Source organism: Argiope bruennichi, chromosome X2 (genome assembly GCF_947563725.1).
Source record: "Argiope bruennichi chromosome X2, qqArgBrue1.1, whole genome shotgun sequence".
In the NCBI taxonomy this organism is placed as follows: domain Eukaryota; kingdom Metazoa; phylum Arthropoda; class Arachnida; order Araneae; family Araneidae; genus Argiope; species Argiope bruennichi.
In genome coordinates this window covers 114148556-114176542 of record NC_079163.1, presented here as the reverse complement: position 1 = coordinate 114176542, position 27987 = coordinate 114148556, and the positions used below count along the sequence as shown (strand labels likewise).

General features: G+C 30.4%; 1 protein-coding gene across 1 annotated transcript in view; it reads right to left on the bottom strand.

Annotated features, from left to right (window-relative positions):
• The window catches only part of LOC129960638 (zonadhesin-like), a 164517-nt gene that overhangs the window by 74069 nt on the left and 62461 nt on the right, over positions 1-27987 (bottom strand). The window contains exons 2-6 of the mRNA XM_056074187.1: positions 8160-8351; positions 6836-7012; positions 3461-3631; positions 488-661; positions 68-235 (exon numbers count right to left, since the gene is read on the bottom strand). Of these exons, the coding sequence (XP_055930162.1) occupies positions 68-235; positions 488-661; positions 3461-3631; positions 6836-7012; positions 8160-8310 (841 nt within the window). The 5' untranslated portion in view covers positions 8311-8351. The remainder of the gene's footprint in view (positions 1-67; positions 236-487; positions 662-3460; positions 3632-6835; positions 7013-8159; positions 8352-27987) is intronic.

Below are 27987 nucleotides of genomic sequence, written 5' to 3'. Positions count from 1 at the left end.
TCTTAAAGTATATGTGAGTCAAGTGTTCGTTACTGCTGTAAAAATACGGAGATGTCTTAACACTTACACGTTTCACATTGTTCTGCAGGTATACAAACTCCTCTAGAGTCTCTGAAATACCCTTTCTTGCAATCGCATCCATATTCGCAGTTGTATTGACATTGCCCTTGTTTGATGCAATCATTGCATGGAGATACACAATCTGTATACTCTTCGTTCACCCCGCAAGTAATTTCTGAAAAACAACGTAATGTTAGAAAGGTTTGCTGAATACATAGTTATAATTTCTTTTATCTGAAATACTGTACCATAAATGAAAATTGTTAAAATTTATAAGTATCTAAGATATTAATAAGAATATAAATTTACAACCGGTATTTATTAAAACAATAACCCTAGAAATAGGAGCAGTTTTCAAAGAATAATTCAGTAAAGAGGAAATTAGAATTGTTTCTTGTTAAATAAAAACTCTTAATTAAAAAGTGACCTTCAGCAATGCATTGACTTTCAGGTATGCAGTCCCCATTATCATCTCGGAAAAATCCTGGGCTGCAGTCACAGCCAGGCTCACAAAATGGCTGTTCACAATCTCCTCGACTCCAGCAATCATTACATTGATTGATGCACGGGACAAAGTGTTCATGTTTTGGGCACAAAGATTCTGCAAACAAAACAAATCAATAAAATGTTAATACTCAGCCTTAAATCAATATGAACACATTAAGAAGTATATTTTTTCACTGAGCACTAATGCTACCATGAGAAGTAAAACGAACTGTTTCAGAGCATGATACACATTAAGTAATAAATAAGTTTTGTGTTAACCATAGAAAAATTTAATTTACAAGTATTTATTTTTAGCTGTTATGCATTCAGTGAATTTGAGATAATACAAAAAATATAATTATGGTAAAGAAGGGGATTCCTAAATCTTTAGGTGAAAAGAAGATTTTAAAACATAATTTTCATGATATTAAGATAGCATCGAAGAATCAGAAAAGAATTAGAAAAGCATCAAAATTTACAACCGAGCAATTTTAAATAACGCTCGTAACCTGTAATGCTATACCAAAGTATCACATGCATTTAAAATTCCAAGTGATGAAATGAAAAGGATATAAAAATAACGAAGTAGTAGTAGAAAAGGATATAAAAATAACGAAGCTAATAGCAAGTAATAGATTCGCAGTACACAGTATCATCAACATAGTATCATAGTACACAGTATCATCAACAACAACAACAAAAAATGTGCATTTACACAAAATACACATTGTTTTGGAATATATTCCAAAAAGATTATAAACAATCTAAATCTTTTATATCTAGTCTTTTTATGAATTCTTTTAAATGCCTTAACATGCAATATATTTCGTTTTCTATAGCTAAATATTATTAACAGGTGGAATATAAAATTTACTGAATGATAAGATGCAAGACATGTTCGATACTTTTTAACCTGTTACCACATAAATGAATGATAACAAAAGTAATGCAATGAGAATGGTACTGAAAATGGTGTTAAAAGTCCGAATAAAAAGATTTAAAATTATTTGAATTGGACAAAATATTTATCTTAAGGCATTAGAACATGCCTTAATGAGGAAATATTTATCCATCGTTTGAAATTATCCATCATTCCTATCATTTAACAGCATTGAAATTCATGGTAGTTGTTTTATTTTATTTAGATATATATATAATAATGAAGATCGAGATTCTAATTTTTGCCTCATGTCCATCCTATCTGTCACTCCGCTTATCTTACAAGTTGAAGCCACGCCTTCAACCAATGCAGAAAGAAGTGTTAAAATATAAACAGATTTAAACAGAATCACAATACCAACCAGCATTAGAGCAATTTTCTACGATGTCTTATTAGAAATTATTAGTTTTTCAAAATGCTCTGACCATTAGTCTGCCATCAAAATGTTATCGAACATATTTCAAACTACAAATGTATAAGAAAATTTTGTATTCACCAGGATAAAATATTGAAAACTAGAATAAAGGATTTGGTTTAAACAACAGAAAAATTGACCATATAGTATTTTTAAAAATTCAGCATTTGTCCACAATACTAAGGCCATTTAAGCGAATTAAGATGATTTCATACTGATAGGTTCTTGGGTTTCAGAAACCAGAATATCTTTTCCTTTAATCCAAAATCAACAAATATCAAATTAACAAAAGAATCATGAAAATACCATTGACTTATTCCGCAATGAAAACAATAGTTAATTCCTCCGGTGGAGGAACCCCTCCGGGAGCATTTCGAAAAGAGGATGAGATGCTTCTGGTATGTTTGTTGGATCTCGCCACTATGGAGCGTCTGGCTCCTTCCATCGATGACGAGACGTGCTTCCTTTGAGAAGGGTTGTACTGTGGCCGGTGATGACCCTTGGGACTCAACCACAGTTCCAGCCAATGTTGCGTTGCGATAGTCTGGTCATTCAGTATTTATTATCCGTATGCCTTCGGGTGGGGGGGGGGAGTCAGTGATATGACTTCCCCCAGTGGAGACTTGCCGTAATTGATGTAAAATCTTGGAGAGTTAAAGATTAAAGTTAGGATTGATTTGTAAAAAGTTTTTCTTGGGTGTTTTTTTTTTAACAAAGAATTTGGAGTTGATACTATATTTTGAACATATATTTATACGATGTTCAATTATATATTACAACAATACTACCTGCATTGCATTATATGATGAATAAAATATCTGTAGAAACATTTCGCAATTATTTATCGAACTTTATAATAGGACATCAACCGTTTTTTATTTGTACTTTTCAAAATAATAAACAAAATAATTTGTTTATATTTTTTTAATTGATATCCCCTCCAAGGAACATCCCTAATATGAGGATAAGAAAACGCCGTTTCAATGACGAGGTCTCATTTTTCTTGTCGTTATAGTAACGATGTGGCTCAGGTTACTTCTACTCCAAAATCGAAAAATGCCTCTTACATGGAGGGGCCATTGTCAGGGGATGCGGCTAGAATATCGGTTGCAGATGTTAGTTTTCACCCTCAGTTTCCTCCAATGCTGTTGCAACGACGGCCATTCAGAAAGCTTAGACAGGGCGAGGGTAACTCTTTTGTAGTTGTGATTATAAAATAGATAGGAATTACACTCACATTCGGCGATACGGACTTCTTATATTGGAACAGATGGAAATTTATGGTTATTGAAATAAAACTTTTCGGTAAGATTTGATTTTAATGATGCTAAATATTGATAAAGGGTGCATTTTGAAATATATATTATATATATATATATATATATATATATATATATATATATTAATTTACATGCTTTTTAACAAACAAACAAATAAAAATTGTTCAGAGACTGGCATTAATTTACTCTAATCTAAACAAGAATTTAGAATGAAAATTAGAAATCTGCGAATTAACGAGTTGATCAGAACTGCGAATTAAGCAGTTGATCAGAATATACCTGGAACATCACAGTTTTTTGCTTCCACACAATGGCCTGTAGAGTTTCTGTGGAATCCGTGTTTGCAGTCACATCCTCGAGCACAAAACTCGAAGGTACATTTTCCACGCTGTGCACAACTGTTGCAAGGACTCACGCAGTCGGTGGCGACTTCGTTTTCTCGGCAAGGGCCTTATTAAAAAATTAACTGTTAAGATATACTTCGGGAAGTAAAACGAATTTACAAACATTTAACAACATTATGAAGAAGAAGAGGAAGCATATACCGGATTGATATTTGTAACAAAGTTTTAATTTTACATTTTTTTCGCCATTTCTCTTCTTCGTTAGATGAGCAAAAAAAAAAAAAAAAATTGATGAGCTAAAAAGAGTTTAGAATCGATATTAAATTACTATTTTTCGGATATTTTCATCGAACAATTCGCATTTAAATCAAAATATCTGACGCGATTAGAACAGCAGTTAAAATGCTACATTGCTCAAAGCCAGTTGCAAATAAAGTAATAACAGAAAATATTCACACTTTTATGTTTACATAGTGGAGAGCATTTAGATTAAATTTAAAGTCGTTGATACAGTTGCTTTTAGCTCAAAAAATCCATCCATCCTTTGAATTTATTATTAAATCAATCTGTGCAATATTTTTTGTTATTTCAACATACATTCCATAGCAAATTTGTTCGATGATGATTATTTTATTAAAGATTATATACATTCGAATCGATGTTGCATCTTCGGTTTTGAAGTATCAGAAAGTCAATTAAGGTATATTTCCTTTTCAGCTTGATGCTTTGATGAATCAGAAATAAGACTTTGAGAATCATAAACTAAACTACTTATAAACAATAAAGCAATTCTGTAAGTTTTTCTGAATTGACCATTTGAAAAATTATGAAGTTCAAAGACTAAATTTGTTTGAATTTGCAAAATGCCTATGATTAAATTTTTTGAAAAGGAATAATAATAAGAAACATAATTATTGACGCATGAAAGTGAAGGCTCATTTAAATACTGTACTAATTACAAACCCCTAACAATATGTAGTTATTTTCTGACTGAATCATTTTTTCAATTTTCTGATGCTTGAAAACTATTAGAACGATGCATCATTTCGAACAGAGATACAGATTCCCCATGGAAGGGAAAATTTTTAATTTACTTTATATATTAAACTAATGAAACAAAATTTGTAAAATGAAACTTTGAATATTCATGATAGAAATAACTCTGAACATTAACAGTTATGATTACCAAAGCAGAAAATTCCTGCTTGTGAAATTTCGGAGAAAAAATAGGCTGAAAAAACATGAAAAACTGATTTTATCCAAGAATACAGCCGAAAATGGTTTGTAAAAGACATCGATATAGTTTATAAAGCTAATTTTTAAAAACTGGAGTAGTTGGCTAAGAAGACGATTTTGATCGTAATCTAAACACTGGAATGGAAACTATATGACGAATTTTGATATTATTACAAACTGCATTATTCTACAGAGGGTGTTGACACATTTTTAGAAATATTTCGAGGCTGTTTAATTCATGTTTTAAAAGCAAAAAATAGTTTTTAAAATGTTCGATCTGATTGAATTTTTTCTAAACTCTAAGTTCGCATCATGATTTCCATGATAAAAGGGTATTTTGTTAAATTTTCAGTGCTATTGATTCCATTCCTCTTTTACTACTTTTTCAGGATTTCATGGTGGATTTACGCTTAGAAAGAGCTCTTTTCAACAAACCAAAAGCACATTAGTCCATAGAGGAAATGTCAGGGGACTTTTCAAGAATATGTTGGAAAAGTATATATGCAATACCTGAACTAGTCTTCATTCTTTCAAGGAATTCGATGATATTTTCCGAAGTATGACTTGTAGACTTTGATGAAATTTTACTTTTTAAAAGTCATTGGGACAAAGAAAGGAATTTTTTTCTATGAATATCAGACTTAAAATTTTCTCTTGATAGTACGTTGAGTTAATCATCTTTTTTCACTATTTTTAATTTTAATTTCGCACTGTAGAGACCCTTTAGTGAAACTTTCTTTGTATCAACGGAATCAGGCTTGTATATTTTTTCTCAGCGTTTTTGATGTAAATAGACATATTTTTGTCAGTCATTTAAGTAAACATCATAATTATGAGTCAAGATGTATTTTTCATTTATTTCATGTTAAATAATTTTTGTACAAGGTATTCAAACTATTCTGCTTTTGTCACATGAGTGCGTAAAAGCTGGCGAGTATTATGCTTTTCAGCTTTTCTTTTAAGTTGCAAATCATCTTTTATTATTTTATTAATCGTCACTTTAGATATATTTAAAGACTTTGCAATTGATTTCTGCACCAGCAGATTTTCTCTTGTTGCCAGGTATTTCACTTCAGAAATATTTGAAACAGTACGCACTTTTTCAGATATAAACTTGGAGTCTTATTTCCACGTAGATGTAATGATTGAAGTTTTCCCTTTCCAATTTATTATGTAGCTTATTTGTGTTTGGAAATTTTCTTACTATGCAGTTCTTTTTGAATTAGGGAATGAAAATAATACTTTTCGGTTAGCAATAACATATCTTTACAATAACATATCTTTCAATAAACAGCTGCACATGCGACATTTTGAAAGAAGAATACATTTAAAAGTAATAAATGATATTTCATTTGAAATAATAACCTGTTGCCGAAATTCATTATTCCAAAACATTAGTTGTTTTTTTATGCTTCATCGAAATCATTCTAAAAATATGTAAACACTCTCTGTAGTTTTTCGGTTCAGTTCTTCGATTCATTCGAGTAGTTATCAAACCATTAAATGGGAAATATTATAGTTTTTTTATATGAAATTTAATTATTTACAGTACGAGTTCGTTGTAAGATTGCGAAATTCTCAAGAACGGTTCATTTGAATGACTAACATTTGATTATAAAAGGATTGTCGGTGCTGTATTATTTCGAAGACATCTTTAGTAGTACATTTCAACCCCGCGTTGGGGAAACAACAATACGTGTGTCAGAATTAGCCCGATTCAACGGGAATATTCTTTTTTCCTTTGAGGATACCATAATGATAGAGTAGTTATGCTGGCCACATGTCTGATAACAGGGTGTTTTCCCTATGCCAGAGATTGGTGGCATAGCCTGCTACTGATTATTTTTTAATTGACCGCCAAATTCGTGTTATTATCATGGCGACTCTTTTATTCAGTGACCCGGATCACAGAGCAATATGGAGAGTTTTGGCAAGTCACACGTTTTCGTATTCAGCACTTCGGTTTGATTTAAATGTGTTCGGTCGAGTTCTTCAAGAATACTTATAAACAGTAATTTATTTTATATACAGCTTGTATAAATATAAGATAAAAATGGGATGAATATCTGTTTACCTATGGGACAGTTCTGAGGCAAAATGCACTTTTTATGCGGTCCCAACACATACCCTGGCTTGCAGAAACATCCCTTTGTGCATTTCTTGGCACAAAAAAGGGAATCTTGGTAATTAGAACACGTCAATGGGCATGAGGAGCCACAGTCTAGATATTCTTCGTTTTCGCCACAGGAAGCTGAAATAAACCACATGCTGAGTTAATAGAGCACTTCTTAAATTGACATTTTTATCTTATAGTTAACTAAGTTTCCTTCTTCTAGCAAAATATACAAAATAAATACCATGTTCTAATATTTTCAAGAGACATTTTTCAATCATTAAAACAGGCAAGCTATCATAATTATCAACCTATACCAACCTATAAGTGAGTCTTAAGGTTCCAATTATGAATACTAGTAATTTGAAGTAGAGAAGCTGATCCGTATTCAGTCAATAAAATATTCATTTCACAATAGTTGCAATTCAAGCGTTTAATTTTCTGCTGTAAGATTTATAAATTAAAACTTTAAGCTTCGTAGAATTTAAATAATTGGAAATCAGTACTTTCAGTTTTGTTAACGATGTGCTTTTCCTTTAGCGATTTCCTTTATCAATTCATTTGAATTTGATTTCGTTTTATGTTTCATTTTTTGCTGACAGTTTTACATATTTGCCTCTGTTCAGTATGTATAATGCTTATTTTTGCACCGTTCCTCTTGAATATACAAAGAGATAAGTTTATGATTTTATTTGAAAACAGATTTTCCGCTCCGGCATTTTCCGGCATATTAACGGAAAAAGGAAATGAATATGTCTTTTAGCTTATATCATCTCAAAATTCCGAAAGAGAAATGACTTGCAGAAGGCACACTATAATGAAGCTTGCATTACAATATTCAGAGAAGCGAACATTCAATACTCTATGGCAGTCATTAATTCTTATCAAAATGATTTAGATGCTTGAATGGAGCCTTTTTATATATATCAAAACATATATGAAGAAATATGGAAATATTTCGTTACTCTTTCATTTAGGTATTTTTCACTGCTACTTTTTATGGCACGATCAATTAATTTATTATTCAGTTTAAAACTATTCAAAGAGTAAACCATATTTACATAACGATATCTTTTAAATCTTCGAAGTAAATAAATAATATTCATGAAAACAATGACGAAGAAAAATGATAGTTTCGGGCAGAAATTTTGCTTATTTATGCCTTTCAGCGCATATATTCAAATTCGATTTGGCATAAATTCGTTTCTACTTAATGACTTAATGAGTTGGAGAATTGAAACATAATAACATAAATATCGTATGAAAAGACATGAATCACATTTACTTGAATTTGTGTTGCATTCTGTTGGCGGGATACATCTTTGCTGTCGATTTCTAACAAATCCTGCTTTACAGAAACAACCTGGAGCGCATGGAGTCGTACATGGTTCTTTGCTCAATGGTTGTTCACAGGTTCTCTCACATGCTCCACACATTTGGTATTCTTCCCCATCACTGCAGTAAGCTGTGATTTTATCTGATGATGAAATGAAGAACTGAGAAGGTTAATCATTCAAAGATCGGTTCAAATACCATCTTTGAAACTTGATCTGAGTTCATGAAGTTCTCATTCATCATTATACATCATTATACGATTATTCTTGTCCTAACTTAATTATTTTGCTTAAAAAACAAAAGTGAAAATAAATCAAAAATATTTTTTAAATTGATTAAATAGTTACATAAATGCTATGCCATCAGATTTCTCTAGTGGAAGATAACGCTAATTTCCTTAAAAAATAATACTATCAAAGTTCATTTTACAATTAAATGTAGCAATTCCAAAATAATATCCAGTAGAGAGAAAAGTAGAAAGAAAAGTGACTGGAATAGAATTTTACAAGATCCGGGAGGCCTTTTTTATAAAAGAGTTAATACTATGCAACTGTATTTTTAGATAAATTAATCGCAAAATACTATATGCTTTTGAAAATAAATAATAGTATCTGAGTAATATATCTATAAATAATCTAAATATATCTATAATAGTATCTATAAATACTTTCTTGGTTTTATTTAGAACGTTCTATGCTCAACTTAATCAACTTTTTACTAACAAGAATATACACATTAACATTTACTTTCTTTCTCATGAAGAAAATTAAAATGTGTTTGTAGATAATTTATATGTGGTACATTAAAAGGTCATGCATGATATGTCCATTATTTAGGTGCTGTTCAAGACTACAAATAAATAAAAACCAAAGCTTCTCAACCTAAATGCGGATGACAATAACATTATTGCTCTTAACTTAAGTGTTCTAATTATATAAAAACTTACGCATATTATAAATAATATTGAAAGTTGTCACAAGCAGTCTAGTCAATTTCAGAACCCTACCATAATTTTTTTAAGAAAGGAAGTCGTATCCTCCAATCATAAGCTAGTTTTTGGTTTTTCTGCATGGAAAAATTAGCTGTTTTTTATATTTATTTATATGCAGTGCTAGAGAACAACAACAAAAAAGGCTAGTGTCCATTGCTCCAAGTTCAATGAAATAATAAACGTAGCATCCTATACTCTAAAAAGTAATTCAGAAACTTTCTATTTTGCTTGGAGCACGAGGTTAATCCAGAAAATTATCCATTTCCAAAAATGCATACATAGTAATTATTCTGATTTAATAAATGAGATAAGATATTATTAAAAAAATTTGAAACAAGAAAGAAAAGAGTTTTAATATGCGTTATCAAAGCCATAGATCTCAAACGTTAGTGCAAAAAACAAGCCTATTGGCTATATGATTAGTATCTGTCTCAATTCTTCCTACTTATTTCTCCTCAAAATTTTAGCGTTTCATGATTAAGAAAGAATATAGTGGTATTGCTACATTTTTCTTTCGGTTAGAGATGAGCTCCCAAATATTTGGAGTAAAGATAACAAAAGATAATCCGATTAAAGTGATATCTTAGACTTTTAGAAGTATATTAATTTAAAACTATTTATTGTCAATTTTTAATTCTGTCAGTTTCTAGAGACAGGCACTATCCAAATGAAAAATGCTTTGTTGGTCTGTAGCAATCGGCGCGATCCCCAATGTTTTAATGAAGAAATGTAGAGAAATTTTCAAAATATAAGTACTGTTTATTGATCAATGGCATATACCTTTGGTACAGGGCTTTTACTATACATATTTGAAAATTACAACAGCACATTTCTTACCTACATAACTGGCATTCATTTCGAGGTACTTACTATAATTTTTTAGAAGCTTTGAAATTTTGTCATAATAAAAATTTGTATCAGACGATGAATTCACCCTATAGCAGCAAAGAAACCCTTACTACCATACAAATTAGTCAAATAAATTTGCAAAAAATTGAAACATTTGAGATATTAGGCGCCAACCAATTTCAAGATTCATTCATTAAATCTCCTTCGCGATTTATAGCTAATTAAACATAGGCGCCCAATTCTTGCCACAAATTAGGACAGTATCATTCATATAAGGACAGTATAGTGTGTACATTGGTGTCTTTAACATGCAATGCGATTTACGTATGACAGCTTCATTCATCTCATTTCGTCATTTAAACATTAAACAGCCCGCAATGAATCACAACTACCGAATTAATTTTATCTCACAAAAATTTAATTAATACTTGCATTTCACATATGGCAAAATTTTCTATTTCGGTGTCGATTTTCAATTGATCTAGTAGATGATTTAACTGCAATATAACCTTTTAATTTTATCCATCTGCGCTTAATAATCACCTATACATAGTACCACAAGAATAGCATTGTTATCCCAAAGAATTTGTCGTATTTGTACAACAGGCAATTAATTTCCGTATTACCCTTAAGCAGTGTTCACGCGAGGACAACTTTTGGATCACAACAGAAGGCCACTTACCTTATGACGATCGCGTTACCATAATGGGACAATGACAAATAATTGTCCTATCATGACAACTCTATTTGTTATTGCTCCTACAAGGTTTGTCTCAACAGTTCATATCAGGACAATATCGAGAATAACAACACAAAGACAACTGTTGCGAGCAATAGTTGGCTTCATGTGTAAACATTTACATGCTGAAACTTAACAGCATAAACTTCGATACTTTCATCGTATTATTTTTATCAAAAAGTCACAGACTAATGATACCCTACTTCTAAAATGTTTAATTTCCATTTTTTTTAAATTCAAATTAAATTATTCGCTTAAGAAAACGAACACAGAATTCGGCTTTAAAAATACCCTTAGTTGTTGTCTCTCAAAATATATGTTTTAGCAAAACGCAATGGCTTACAAACAACAATTACAAATATGTTTATTTAAATCACATGCGATTTGCATTCAACAAAATATTTAGAAAAAAATAATTTGTATTTCAATTATATATCACATCGAAAATATTAGGTATACCAAAAATTTATAGAGTAAATGACATTTCAACAAAAAGTGCTCAAGACAATGTTCTTAATAGTTTGAAGTCTTCTCATTTTTCAGTATGACATCGATGAAGATTGATATGATATATGAAGTTTTTCCATCGCTATAATTAGTGTTTACAATGTATCTGGTTTCAAGTTGCACCATGCGCTTTCAATGGCCGTTTCCAAAGCCTTCTCTGAATAAAATTGTCCATTATTCTCATGCAGTTTCCAAGACCCCACATTCTCCCACACATTCTCAATTATGTTTACATCAGGATTCATCGATGGCCACTCAAGAACAATGACATTCTTCGAGTTCAAATAATTTTTTTGTAACGTAGGAAGTATGAATGGAAGCATTATCATGCGAATATTCCGATTTCGTTCACCTACGTTTTCTGCAAATGGCATAAGATGTTTTTCTAGTGTTTCAATGTATTTAGGAGAATTTTGTCGGATATTTAAAAAGTGCAAAACTCTTTAAACCAATGCTGTCAAAACGTACATAGATTCACCACTATTTTGCCTACTGAAAAAGTTCTTTGGCTCTTTTCGTAAAAGCATGCCACACTATTTTATATTGCCGTTAGTTATCACATCAAGGCTCCATTTTTTTTCATCATTGAAAAGGACAGCCATCCATCTATCATCATATGATATATGAATACCAGCCCACTGTAATCTCTTGAAACTTTGAGAGTGGTAATCATCGAGCCATTTTTGGGTAGATAATATAACCACATCCTATAATTCGTCTATGAACCCTGCTTTTGGATATTTGAAACCGGTTGGCTTACTAATTTCGCTTACCAATATTTTCTGATTTCCTCTATCACTGCGAATATTCCTCACACGTGGCCTACCGAATGAGGTTTCTGCTCTACAGCCTCTTACAAGTTAATGCACGATAAATCATACTTTTATAACGATTTAAAAATTTCGATATTTCCTTAACAGTCTTACCGAGCAATTTTATATTCAGAATTTTACTTTCTTCTTCATTAGATAGCTGCGAAACTTTAGGCATCTTGAAACGCAGAACAAACGACTTCTTTCTTTTTCTTACAAAGTCTTTATTAGTCACCGAATCGACGTCATGACTACCGATACAATATTTGCATAAAACTGCACCTACAAACTTTTGGGACAGCTTATTTCTGATTATATAATGATTTAAAAATTGGTAAATGTAGAGGTAAAACTGCTGCATTTTCAATATAATAGACACAACATATTTATACAATATATACAATAAAAAATATCGGCAAAATACAAGATTATATAAACTTTTGGGACAAAGTGCAAGGGCTCAAAAAAGGAGAAAAATAAAGTTGAAAACCCCAGTTCATATCTCAAACTAGGAAAAACTATATTTTGATCCTTATTGGACCAGTTTGAGTATGCTATTTCATAAATGATCACTCTTATTTTCATTTCTAATTTCTTTACGAATATAACAAAAAACCTTGAAAATAATATTTCCGAAAAACATTGAAATGTTTATAATATTCGGTACCGACAAGAAAATTCAACTAAAACTGCACACTCAGCATATCTGTGAGCCTGAAATTGATCTAATAGGAACTAAATATCTTTCTTCTTCATCCAATATTGTTTGAATTATTAAAGGATGTGAGTTGCACTCAAAATTTTCAAAATACAAAAACCTTTAACTTAAGATTTCAAAAATCTTTAAACAAAATGAATATATCAGCGAGTTTTGATTTATTCTGTGATGAAGCAATGATATTTTATTCCGGATATCTTATAATGCAATATTTCCACAATACATTGTTACTGTATCTTACACAATTTCAAACACCGTTGAAGAAATACTCATTTATATCTCACTATTATTAATTATATTTTAATTCAGGCCAATTGTGGAAGTTGAGATTATTATCTTAACCAATGATCTTATTTTTGAAAATTTCACACGAGACCAAATGAAAATACTGATATCAAAGAAAAATTCATCTAAATTTCAAAGCCTACATTCTACACTAAAGAAACCACCTTAGGAGAATAAAATTTTTTTATTATTATTTTTAATTCCTTTTTAAAAATATGAAAACACAAAAACAATACAGTTGTAGTAAAATCAAGACAATATGCTACTTTGATTATACAAATTATCTGGCATTATTCCATTTGTTAAATATTCTTCCCAACGTTTCTGGTAGATTGTAATAATTTTATAGATTTAATATGGAGAAATTTACTAAAATATTTGACACTTAACTGTCTGGTGAGGAAAATCTGGGTCCTATAAGTAAAAATTGATCTACAAGCGAGCTTATTTCCGTTATTTGCTTGAGAATTGAGTCTGAAAGATATTTGATATATGCATACCTGAGGGTTTTACTCGACCTTTAATATATCTAATATTTTAAAAGAATAATCTTTCACATTCTCTGCAATAGATCTTAAATACGAAAAGCCTTGAAATATAGACTTACCCCCAAGTACCAGTTTCTGTTGAAAAAGAAAACCCAGACATAGGAACAAAAGCAGGTGCATTTCCATTCCGAATTCAAAATTCCAAATAGTCTGTATTTCAATTTAATATTGCAACTGATGAGCTGCGCACATTCCCGTTCCAATCACAGCACGGCAATGTATCATATGCTTTCACTCTCGTAGTCTAGACTTAATTGGAGCCCATGTATGAACGTTTACATGTCATTGTGTCATTTTAAAGTGCTGCGCCTGCATTTAAACCTTTGCTGTCCTGTGCATTCGACGAAATAGTTTTATATTACTGGAAAAAGAATGCTATTGATACTTACAGGAAATGAACATTAAATAGCAAAATATAGCATGAAATTCAATCAGCCATTTTGACTCACGAGAATGGTGGGCTCATATAACAGAAAGTAGCGATAAAAATATAACTGATCCTTTAATTTGTCCTTGCCCATAATTGTAGGATCTATATACATTAAGCCTAGGAATGCATTTCATTGTTTGTATTCACTGGAAACCTAGAAAGTTCTAATACGAATTCGATAGAGCCATTTACTAACGATTTTTTTTTATGTGTGTGTGTGTGTATGAGTGTGTGATGGGAATTGTTCACAGAAAAACTCGCGTGATACAAATATGAATAAAAATAAAAGGTAAAAAAAAATGGGTCGGACTTTGCAAAACAAAATGGACACAAAAAGGAAAGGCGTCGATTGTTAGAGGAAATCGTAGAACTCTTAGGTAACGGATTAAGCAAGGATACACATTCTTTCAAAAGTTTCAAAACAGGCACATTCCAGTTTTCTCACTATAACGTAATTATTACATAAAACATTATCTAATACTAAATAAAATGTTTAATATTAGAGCAGATAAACAAATAAAATTTTCAGAAAAAGCAAATTATACAACTATACAAAAAATGTTTCTTTTGCTTATAAACAAACAGTTTTGTCGATTTATAATTTAAAAAAAAATTCTCATTTAATTAAGAATACTAAATAGAAAGCATACAAACACTCATATTATCCAAAACAGTAATATATCCTGAATGTAGTAGCTATGAGATGTTATCAAAATGTATGGGGCAAAGACCTATGAGGACGAGTTCAACAGGGACAAAATGAATTATGTTCACCATTTTATTCCTATCTAATTCTTTCTTACTGACGATGATATGATCGAACTTGCGTTGGAAAGGAAGAAAGATGTTGAGGACGGGAGACAGGATAAAAATGAAGACGATAAGCAGATTAAGGAAATTACATGGAAGGCAACAGACGGAAGGATCCATACTTGCTTAGTACTTATCGAGCAGAATATATAACTCAGCCTCATATATAGCTGAAGTTTCATCGTATGCACATCAAATTTTTAAAACATCAGCTACTATCTTGTAAACAGACAGACATTCGAAATTATAGGTTACCACGCTAAAATTTTTTAATAGGATTCTAATTTTTCAATAGGAAACATCTGTGGTAATTTATAGATGTTTTTTTTTTAATTATGCTTATATGAAGTAGGGAATCACTAGGATTTATTTTATTTTTTTAAATTATTGATTCAATTGTTTCGAATATATAAAAAATAATAAAAAATAGACTGCGCCATTTTTTCAAGTAGCGTCAGAGAAAACGAACAGCTATGTTCTAGAAATATCTATTCAGTTATCGAGAGAAATCTCTTGTCCCCCATTGGCGAAGTCCTTAAGTAATTTAATCGTTAAGTAAATTAAATACATTTATTTTACATAAATGCAGTAATTTACATTTATTTACGATTTCATGAACTGTCACTTCAATGATCAGAGCGGCAAAAACCAACTATTCAGTGCAAGTCTTAGCTTATCTCAGTCTCTGGAGATCACTTCGGAGCGAAAAAAGGCAGATCCATCTGGTGCCACGCCAATTAATTTAATTTTTTACAACATTTTTTAAAAAGTTAACAGCAGAATGGTTCGATTTCAATGATAGTTTTAAAATGAATTTGAAAGATTATATTTGCAAAAAGAATTATATTTGGTATCTCAGAGTTGTGAATTAGTTTTTGGTAAGAATAAATGACCAAAGAATTTCAAACTTATTTAATGAACTCTAAAAAAAGAAAATAACTCTGTAATTAAATCCAGACAAGATTTAATTAAGCAAGAATATCCGAAATTATTGGATAAATTCAAAAGATTTGTATCAAAAAGGAATTTGATGACTTGAAAAGTGTTGCACCTTGAATATTGGTGAAAATGTCTGATTTATAAGGAAATCGCATGGAGACCGTTCATGTCCGTACTTCCATATCAGAATTTGAAATATTTGAAATTTAATTAGCAGATGTTTGGATAATTTGGAGCCGTAAGTAAGTTATGACATGAGTATTGTTGAACAGAATCGGTCTTGACAAATATCCATATTTGCAACAACTAAGGATTAGCCTGGATTAAAAACTATATTACTTATTCACACCTAAAAGTTACATGAAGTTAAGATAAGTCCATAGTTTTAATCAGTTTAATCAACCATCTAAGTTTAGACAATAAACCATTGTGCCACATTCTATAGAAGGCTTTTGACAAAGCTTTTGGATCTCCAACAAAGGCAGGATAGCAAGCTACTTTGAACCGCTAGGATGAAAGGATAGTAGGTAGTTTCATTTAAAAAAATGTAATTAGTCTTGTTGCCAAATAAATGAATTTCTCAAAAATTGATTATAAGATTCAATGGTGATCAAATTCTATGATTTATAAAATATTAGAACAATATTAACACTTTGTCAAGCAATAATTGTTCGCGTTCATATCTGTTTTATTAAATTCATTTTGTTCTAAAAATTATAAACATCAAATGTTTCCTTAAATATCATTGCGCGCAAAGATCACATAATATTATGGAGGTCGCGAACTCATGAGTCACAATAAACAAATAATTACACAAACAATTTAACAAAGCTATTAACATAAAAGATAACCTAAAGTAAAACAGCGACGTGTTGAATAGATTAAAAAGCATGTGAAATTCGAAACTAAATTGATTAGTTTATTATACGATAGACTTTTTAATACCCATTGCCTAGAACCACAAAATAATAAAATCCGTTTCCGCTGACCTAGCAAACACACAATGTATCGACTCAGTTACACGTCGCAGCTAATGAATGACCTGCGAATAAAATCATTAGAAATCCGAACATTCTGTTGTGATAATTATTTTCATCGAGGAACGAATGCATTTTTTTAAAAAAAAAAACTGAAATTAAAATTATTAATGCTCTACTATGTGTTTTGTGGCGCCATCTATGAAGATGAAAATTTTCTAAAATAATATTTCTGTTAAGTTTGAAATTAGTAATATATATGTGGTGTTTCTTTTCACAATTTCGTTTGAATTCAAAAATCTTATTGAATATTTTGAAGTCTGACATTAGCATCTATATATAGTATACTATTCAAGGATTGCGTAAATACAGGTTCCTTTACCTTTTCTTTTTTAAGTTTGCCCTTTATTCTAAACAAATCAGGTAAAAAATTTGGAAAACAATTCTGAGATAACATTAGATATGTATACACATTTATGCTACATCTCTACTATTTAATTAAGGAGAATTTACGAATGTGTAGGTTTTCACGTTCAGCAGGACAGACTGTTTGAATTAGAGTTATCAGATTTGGTACAGATATACTTTTAGGATAGAAATGTGCATCCCGGAGCGATTTTTTGGAAATATAATTATTATTTTAATTAATTAAAATTGAACGAATTTTTAGAATTTTCTCTCCCCAGTTTCCGAAAATATAACAAAATAAAAAAAAATTTTATACCATTTAAAAATTCAAAAAAAAAATATTTTTTCTAATGATACTAGTTTAACTGTTGTACAATGTTTTCCTTAATTTTGGCAACTTTTAAAAAAATGCTTTTATACATAATTTGATAAAATACTTTTTGTAATGTAATAAAATGTAAATTGTTTTCATTGTTTCATGAAACATTTCATCACATGCTTTATTTCCATTGCTAAAATGAGGACGCTGTTTATATTTTCAAATTCTTCGGCAATGTCGTAATGAAATTTTGTATTTTAATTTTATTTAATACAGTTTTTCTTTTTTGAGAACTTTAAACAAGATCAGTATTGTTTCATTAACACTTAAAGGAAATAATCCAAAATTGTTGATGATAATTTTCAATAATTATTAAATAAAAAAGAGCGTCTTTTAGGAATAGGGTTGCCAACATTTCGTGAAGAAAAACAGAAAAGGGTTGTTGCCATCATCAATAAAATTAAAACTCCAAAAGACCAATTTTTCAAAAACTGCCGGAAAAAGTAATCCGGATTTATATTCCTCGTTTTGATCTTCTTCATTTTCACTTTGAAATTCACTGTCGTTAGCACAGATGACTTAACTTTTAACAGGTTTCATGACGGAAGTGATTGTAAGTTTATTTCTTCACATCTTTCTCAATTATTACCCTGGCAAGACAAAGTACTACTGTTAAATAACATGGAAGAAACATATTTCATCCGTTTTTTCTGAAACCCGGGTGAAATGAGAATGTTGAAATCTGATTTCAGGTGATCCCTCCCCCCCCCCTCAGGGATTTCACGGACCTGTTATTGCGCGAAATTTCGGAGGCAATTTGAGGGGCAGGTCACGTGACCCTGCTCTTGAAAGACTTTGCAAAAACTCTCACTTTTCCCTCAAAACATTTCAACAGGAGCAACCTTGAGAAATATCAGCTGAATGTCATCTATCATGCCACCTTCCGGAAGAATAAGATCCATTTTACCGAAACTCGATTTTGCAAATAAAAATCGTAGTATAACTCAAGATTTCTTGGCATTTTATTTTGGAAAATTGAATTATTGACTTTGCAACGCCTGATGAACTCTATATGGGAAACATGCTAGCATTCATTTTAATAAGATTACTTTATAAAACTTCGAATATAAAATACAATTGATTTTAGAATTTGTCATATACTTTTCAAAATTGTCCGCTGAACTCTATTCTACTTTCTTTGTTATGACAATGCAATTCGAAAATTTCCAAATGAATGTTTGCATCCCAGTATTACTTTGATATTCGTTTTCAATTATTTTATGCGCTGATCTACCATTTGCTGATATACAAAAGTATTCGAATATTGTTATATAGTGTCACGTAGATATTTTAGTATAGAACTCAATGACAGACACAAGAAGTAGAGATAAACCAATTGATTAACTGAACTCAGAACTTAGAATACAGTAACTGACAAATCTTCTGCTTTTATAGTAGCAGGGAAAGTTCCAGAATACCTTTCTGGAGACAGTAAGAAAAGTCTAGAACACTTGTCTGGTAAACTAAAGAAATATCCAGTATCTTCTGGAACATGAAATAAAGGAAAACATAAAATCAATGAATTAAATATTTACACATACTATGAACCCCAATGTCTCTAGCGGGATTCGAACTCAAGGTCTATTGATTATGAGACCAGTGCCATGACCAATCGGCCATGGAGATCCGAATGTCTTTCTTCAATGCGGCAATAGAATTATGTGGATCTATCGACTGTATTGTGAATAATTATAGAGAAAGGTTGTCGTATCATAACCACCTGAACAGTTTAAATATACAACAATATAGAAGTAATTAGAATAAAAAAATAGCCGAATTTTGTTTTTTATTTATCTTTAAAAAGACGATTAAATTTTTAAAGAATGCCCTTTAACGTAGAAAAAATAAATTGTGTTATCGTTTTAAAAAAAGAAGATTGAAGATTGTTATCTTAAATGAATTACCGATTTTCCAAACTGAATCACTAATTTCAATCAGAAAAATAAAAATATTTTTGCGATTCTCAAAATTTCATCAGGGCATAATGTATGAACTCAAGTGTGACATTTATGCACTAAGCATTATATCTACTGGCTCAGCTATTTCTTTATTTCTAGATAATCATCCCTTTGATTTGATCAGTTTAATCTAAGTAACTGTCTATGATCCAGTCTAAGCAACGTTTGGACAAAAAAATTACCAAATCTTTTTTAAACTATTTTAATAAATTATTATAGTAAAATATAAGCAAACAAGTTCCATTTCTTAAAATATAATTGTACATTTTGTTACATATTTTTAAACAACGCAAATACAATTAGACTTTTCTTAAAAATTTTCATTGGGGTTATTTAAATAAAAACAACATCCACATAATGCTTTTTCTAAAAAATCCTTCCACAAACCACATTTACATCGTTGCAATATCAATTGCTTACTTTACGTCCCAAATATTTAATGGGAATTACGATAAGGGTCCAATCTAGGTGATGAGGTTCGACCACGGCCGTTCTACCCTGTAATGTGATCATAAAAGTAATAAAGGGATGTGAGAAAATCTTAGTGAGATGTGAGAAATAATTCCCTATAACTTATGTTCAGTATATCAATAACAAAGCTCTTTTTGACGGCATGTACCATGGGTGGTACACAATGATATCTTTAGAACAGCCATATGTGGCCACTGTCAGTACACATCTTTATGAATATTAATTATCATACATTCATAGATTTATTATCTTTTAAATTTAAGAGAACTAGATTAAAGTCTTCTATCCATATTATAATTTGATCCAAAAACTACGCGAAATCCATAAATAGCTCAAATTTTCTATGCATTCATGTTTGAATCAACACGATAACACATTCCCTAAATGGATAGTGCCATTTAATTAGATAACACAGAAAACAATGAAAGAAATAATTCTTCTAAGAATCACATATTTTTTCCTTCTTTCAAATCTGATAGCAGAGAATTGGAAGATGCTCCACTTTCTTTGAACACATATATTCACATGAGCTAGAAACAATTTACGTGGTAACAATTCATGTCGTCATATAGTTAAATCCAGTTCTGACTTCTCTTGAAGTTTTTAGATATCACCAAAGACCTCAATGAGATAGAACATACCAATAGTCGCCAGTCTACTTTCAATGCAGATGGCCTGTTACTGGACTTTAATGAGTCGTTGGCCAAACTCCCCGACAATTAAAAGTCCATCCCGGAAGTACTTCGGCTCCTTGCTAATGAGAAACGCAACGTCAGCGCTGACCTAAAGCCAACTTTCACTTGCCTTCAGGCAAAGTGACCAGGAAGGCACGGAAATGGGAGCATTACCTGCGATATTGAACATTTCCGAAACCGGCTGCTGAAATGAAACGCTCTTATCACCGCTTAAGGAACATAAAATAATAAAAAACAAATGACTGCATGTGTTGCGTTGTTCTAGATAAAACTCTGAGAATTCTTTGTTTAAATCGAATAAAGAAACACAGCAATGAAGAGAATTACCTTTAATCTTTCTTGTTTAGAGGATTATTTGAATAAAAAAAAAATTTCGACATAAACTTCATTTGGAATTACTTTCTTCACAGGAGTGAAGGAGATTTTTTATTAATGTGTTACGTAATCTTTTTGACTTCGGTAACGAGTATAATAGACTATACAGCAGGAAAATCATTAGAGAAAATTTTTAATCTTCTTTTATTGAAACCATTTCCAAGTTTTCTAAATTATTATATAACTTGAAGTAATTGTTTTTGAATCTTTAATAATGAAAATATAGAAAAAGAGAAGTGCATTAAAACACATTTTCCTAACACAATTTAAATAACATTAGGGTTAAAGATATATCGTTGATTTGTATAAACTAAGACTCATTAGCCTTTCATTTATTAAATTTTGTCCATATAATGATTCAAAAGAAGCTATTTATATAACAAAACTAATTAAAAGGGCATTTCTAGTCAATGAAATAGAAGTGAGTAGAAAAACGAAAAAGAGTATTATCATTTACGCAAGACCTACAATATAATATTCATAGTCATGAATACTTTTAAAATATTGTTTATGATTCTCTGAAAATAATAGATGCTTAGACTTCTAAGTAATCTTCACTAATTAAAAAAAAGTATAACTTCCAGTGTATACAAATAAGAAACAAAAAATTACATAATTCGATATTAAATTAATAACATAATTGATATGAGGCTTAAGATAACAACTGCCGGCGGCACATTTATTTCTTTTCTTGTAATAATAATTTAATTCAGCAACTAGAAATTTTAGGATGGTAAGCTATCATACTTTCTAAAATGCTTTTTCTATATGATTTCTTACTAACTACTTTTCTAAATTTTTTTTAAATATCGATAATTTAGAAAAATATCGATATTTTTTTATCATTTATCTTTAATGAACTTATCTAACAATGATACCAACATTCTCTTGGCAACACCAACCCCTTAGACGCGATTCTAATTTGATACGAAGTAAACATCCGTCCAGCACATAAATACAGTTCTTTTCTTTTTCAAACTTTTTTTTTCTTTTCTTTATGCAAACTCTCTTTATAATATTTTAACCATGGGTTCTCATTGGCACTTTTTTTTAAAATCTATTTTGGCATTCAGAATTAAGGCAGTATTTCTTGGCTTTGGAGAAAACGAACGAAGATTTTCAATGTTTCGTTGAATTTCATTTTCCTAATATACCTGCTTGAACCAGTTCGGCAGACTGATGGTTTAATTGAATAATCAGAGCGCTGCGACAGCATACGCGAGAACTATGGTTGAATCCTAACAGTTATCACCGGCCACGGTACTATCCTTCTGTAGGAGGCACATACCGTCATCGGCAGGAGGAAACTGAAACCCCACATCGTTACTATACCCAACCCATCAGGATGGATGGAACTAACCACTAAACCGGAAACTTCTCATACTCCTTTTGAGGTACACCTCTCCTCTACCTGTTAGACCATTCTCCTGAAAACGCATTCATGTGTTTTTATTTTCAGTATTTAACTGTTTTGCCTTATATAACCGGAATATGCTATTTATGAATAAAATGCAACAACTTATATTTGCCATTTTATTCCCAGTTGAAATTCAGCAGTTGTAAGTTTGGAATACTTTTTAAGTGGATTTTCTTCTAAATTAATGATCTAGAAAATTTGTTTCTTATTTCGGATACGTATTTGAATTTTTTTTCAGTAATTTGAAAATCTTTTCGTTTTTTCTTTTATTTTTAATAATTACAATCATTCTATTATATATATATATATATATATATATATATATATATATATATATATATATATATATATATATTCTATGACTTTTTCAGAGTACATGGATACATGGATAATACGATGAGTATATTTATCTTTGAACAAAGCAAAAACCTAACATTCTATTTCTTTCTTTCTTTTTTTCTTTTTACAAATGAAAAGTGAAATCCTTCACTCCTGTTTTGAAATTAATGGAGACTTATCAGTATTAGATGATAATTCAAAGTCTGAGTAAATGAAGAATAAATAATAAAAATATTTTAAATCAAATAATTGCAATAAATTAAAATATAATTTAAAATGCACAAATAATTGAAAGTTTAAATTGCTTTTTATCAAAATATTCTTCATATTAAAACGTAAAAGAATATGCCAATCTCTGTACTATGAAACTATTTTTTAAAAATTGAAACCTCTTCAAATAATTAATGCAATTTATGCACGCGTCTGTAATTATTGTGTAATAGAAATGAAACACTCAAAATATTTATTAAAGAATACATTTTTTTTCATTGAAATATATTATGTAGTTAGATCTCCAAAGCAAAGGCAAGTAAGATTTCTCTAACAATTATATTTGTTATTATTTTGATATAAAAAAGAGAGAGAGAAGCATCGATAGATATTTTAGTCCTGCAGCAGTTGTTATTTTTTTCAGAAGCAGTATTTTTTATTGCAAATGGAAAACACAAAGCTTTTTTCTCTTTATAAAAGAACAGTCAAGATTTCATCATCATATTTCTATCTAAATAGTTTTCGCCATGTCAAAGCAGATGTCAAGGCCTCTGGATCTCCGAAAGGTAATGGACCTGTTTCACCTTACTAGAGAAAATATCACCTCACAATAATTTTCTAGAAATTTCCTGCCCTTGGGGTATCACCGTCCTTTTCTGATCTCCCTTGAAGCTTTCCCAAGTAGGAACACACAAAATGGGTCAATGAATTTTAGTTTTATCTAAGCGCTTGCGAGCCACCATAGTTTTGCGTTATCCAAAACACTGATAATTGTCGACAATGATACCAGAAGATGAAAAGCGTTACCTCAAAATATCATTAAGTATATCGTAGGGTATTTCTTAGATATTTCCTACAATTAATTTATATATTAGAAATATTAATACCATAATTACAATAAATGTGAAGTGTTGCTGATCACTGAATTTCAAATTCCTTCGGGCGCACAAGTTCGAAACATTAACAACCCAAATCAGATTGATTTCATCATTTATATTAATGCTTTTCTTAAGTTCTAGAAGATATGAAAAACCAGCTGGAATGGTCTCGCCGAAATTTGCTCTAATTCTCCCTATTAAAGATTTTATCCCCACTTCTCCCTTACATAAAATTTATGGACCTTGGGCAAGACAATGAACACTTCGAGTGCTAATTTCTTTATCTTGAGAGTCCCGTACATGATCGGTTTTGCTTTGTAGTATAGAGAAGAAAATCGAGTATGGATTTAGGAGAAATCCTTTTCGATTTTAGCCAAAATTTAACATAGAACTACAATTTTAATATATTTTACATATGAATTAACACATTAAATTTCATTTATTCTAATCGGTACGTTTTTATGTACAAGCAAATGTATAGATCGCATATAAAATATAGATAGATGGTCAATCTTTTCATTAATTTGGTTGAATTCTTGACATAAATATATTAGGTGTTAAAACTGTACATGTCAATTTATCTATCAGCTTTATACATTTTAAAATTATCATGTTCACTTCCTCTCAGACAGATAGACAAGCTTCCATTAAATAGATTTCGTTCAAAATGTGATAGAAATCTACTAATTTGGTGTTAAAACTGTATACAAAATTTTATGTTTCTAGCTCAAGGCGTTTTTAACATGCCCATATATAGACAAGCATAATTTCAAAAGTGTGTGATATTGCAATACTTTCTCTCTTTACATTTCGTACATGAGCAAATAAAAAAAGTGAAAAATAAGTAATACAATCTACGATCCATGAAAAAATATTCTTAAAAAAGCTGAATTAAAATAGCGAGAAGTAATACTTAGTTTTCGATTCTACAAAAAGAATGAAAACAGAAAAACGTTAATAACTTGACAAACAAATTTTGCACAACTCTGTTTAAATAAAAATATTTTAATGTGCTCCTCGTATTTCTGACATATCTGAACTGATGCAATTAGATCTAAACCCGATCCGCACTTCATACTGAAGTAGAACTTGCTTGGTTCAGATGGACCAGCGGAGATCTCTACTCCGTTGCATCGGCAGTAAAAAGAACTTCTGAAGATTACTAATCCGGCATAGAATCCTTAGACTTAGTTACAGGAAAACGTTATTACGGATTTTGTTGTTATAGCAGATTTGATTATTTTTTTTTCACACTGGTATAAAATGCCAAGGAATATCCGATATCCTCAGATATTTAATATCTGAAAATATAATGAAACTCGTAAAAATTAAGAAAACCTTGGAAACTAATTTAAGGTTCTTTCCTCTTTTGTTTTAATCGAGCACCCTAAATAATAATCCATATGTCACCGCTAGGGATTGCAATACCGGTATACCGGGATACCGAATACCGGTATTTTGAGCCATTTGTTCAATTTTGTAATACCGGTATTCACAAGTTTAAATACCGGTTTTTCGGTATTTACTAGAAATTTTTAAAATTGTCTCCACTATATGTTCAGGTATCGCGAACATAGCAAAATAGTATACGTTTTTGTTTTTATGTCTCCATAACGGGCGAAATTAATTAGCTAATTAATGGCTTAATTAATTGCTTAAATCTAAATTAGCGAAACATGGATTATCCCTGAAAGAAAATATTGTATCCATAACGATTGATGGAGCAACACTTATGAAAAAAGTTGGAAAGTTGCATTGGTGCAAATCAGCAATTGTGCTATGCACATGAAATTCGATTAGGAGTAATAGATGTATTATACCAAAAAAAGGAAGAACAGAAGAATCCAAATATTGTGGATATAGAAACTTCGGATTCTAACTTTGAAAAGAGTAAGAGTGAGAGTGATATTGACAATGAAGATAATGACAATGTAATTGTTGAAGAAGATATTGCTAATGAGAATGAAATATTAACCTATCAAGAATTGCTTCCTATAATTTATAAAGTTCGAAAAATTGTTCAGATATTTAAACGTTCCCCTATAAAAAGGATATATTACTAAAATATATACTAACTGAAAATAAAACAGAATATATGTTAATATTAGATTCTAAAACACATTGGAACAGTTTACTCCTAATGATGGAACGATTTTTGAAACTGTGAAATCCAATCCAAAAAGCAATAATCGACTTAAACCTGTAAATTAATTTTTCAGATAGTGAATTCGACTTAATATCCAGAACTATGTCAGCTCTACTTCCAATAAAACTGACTATTGAGGCATTATGTCGGAGAGATTCTAATTTATTAACAACTAATGCAACAATAAATTTCATGTTGCAGTCACTGAAAGAACAGTACACATAACTATCTGAAGAATTATATATTACATTGAAAAATCGCATAGAAGAAAAGCATACCGAAATAGAAAATGTCTTATGGTATTTACATAATTATAATGATTTTAAAAATGAAAATGTAAAAGAAGAAAAGAAAATAACCAATTCAAATCTGATTAAGTTTAGAGTAAATTTTCTTAAAATTTTTTACTCATAAACCTATTCACATTCAGAAGAATTCGGTTCAATTATCGAAGATTATGATGTCACTACTGTCGATAATGAAAAGGAATTATCTCTTGAACAAAATTAGAAATAGAGATAAATAAAAAAAATAAACGAACCAAATTACAATACAGAAATCAGCTATATCCAAAACCATCTGACGAGAAATCGACTTATTTGAAGATGAGGGATTTAGAGGTAAATACTTGGAAAAAGTATATCGCGCATTGCTAACAGTACAACCAACTAGCGTAGATGCCGAAACAGCGTTTTCGACAGCTGGTAATTTTCACACAAAATTACTTTTCAGGCTTAATGACAGTACAATTGAGGCATTATGTTTTTTAAGATCACATTTCGAAAATTTGTAATAGTACCACAGACTGAATAGCGATATTTACACTTTTTTTTGGGGGGGGGGATTTAAATAAATAAGATGTTTCTTTGCTTTTTTGTGATTATATACTGTTACAAGTTACAGATTATTTTTTGTGATACTTACACTCTCTAACAAAAATGGCAAAAAAACAAAAAAACACCTGTGTTTTCTTTCTTTTTCTAAAATTTCTAATACCGGTATTAATACCGGTATCCCGGTATTAAGATTTAAAAAATACCGAATACCGGTATTGAAATTTTGGTCCGGTATTGCAATCCCTAGTCACCGCTCCTTGGATATTCATAACTTTTAATTCCGATTTGTATCCTTATTTATATGTATAATATGAAAGCCAGATTCATTTCAAACATAAAATACAGCTGATTATGTAACCACTATCCTATTTTATTTATATTGAATTGAAAGTAAAAATTGCAAGAATTGCAATTGTATTCATATCAATTAGGCTCCATTAAAACATATAGTGGGAACTAACATAATGTTCATAACAACAAATAAGTAATGTATTTATTCTACCTGATTTTCCGTGAGTGGTTCTCAGAAGAGGTTGAATTTGCATTAGCGTGTTGACTAAAAATGAAAATAACATTTCCGCTTTGTTTGCCTATTTGAAACTGGATGGGATTCGTTTATTCAGTAGTGGTAATAACACGACTTCGAGTCATTCACTTTTTGGTATAACTAATAGATGATATCAACATTTTGTCTTGGTATTCATTATATTCAGGGTGATACAGAAGTTCAGAGCAACTTTAAATAACAAGTCCCAAACATTTGAAGAAAGAATGATATCATTTGCACAAAAAAGATAGAAATGAAACAGTTTTTCCTTTTTGTATCAAAAATAGAAGTTATTAGTTGCAAATATTTGTAGCAACAATTTAAGCCATCAGATGGTTCTGGCGACAGCGGAATGATGCATTGCAGAGGATGAGACACTAGGTCGGAGTAATGTCTCGCAAATATTTAATGTTTATTCTTCCACGTATCAACTTTTTTTCATAACAGTATTAAGCAACAGTTCTCTTGAGACAACTGAGTTTCAGTATGAAAAATGATGCACTAAGCATTAGTA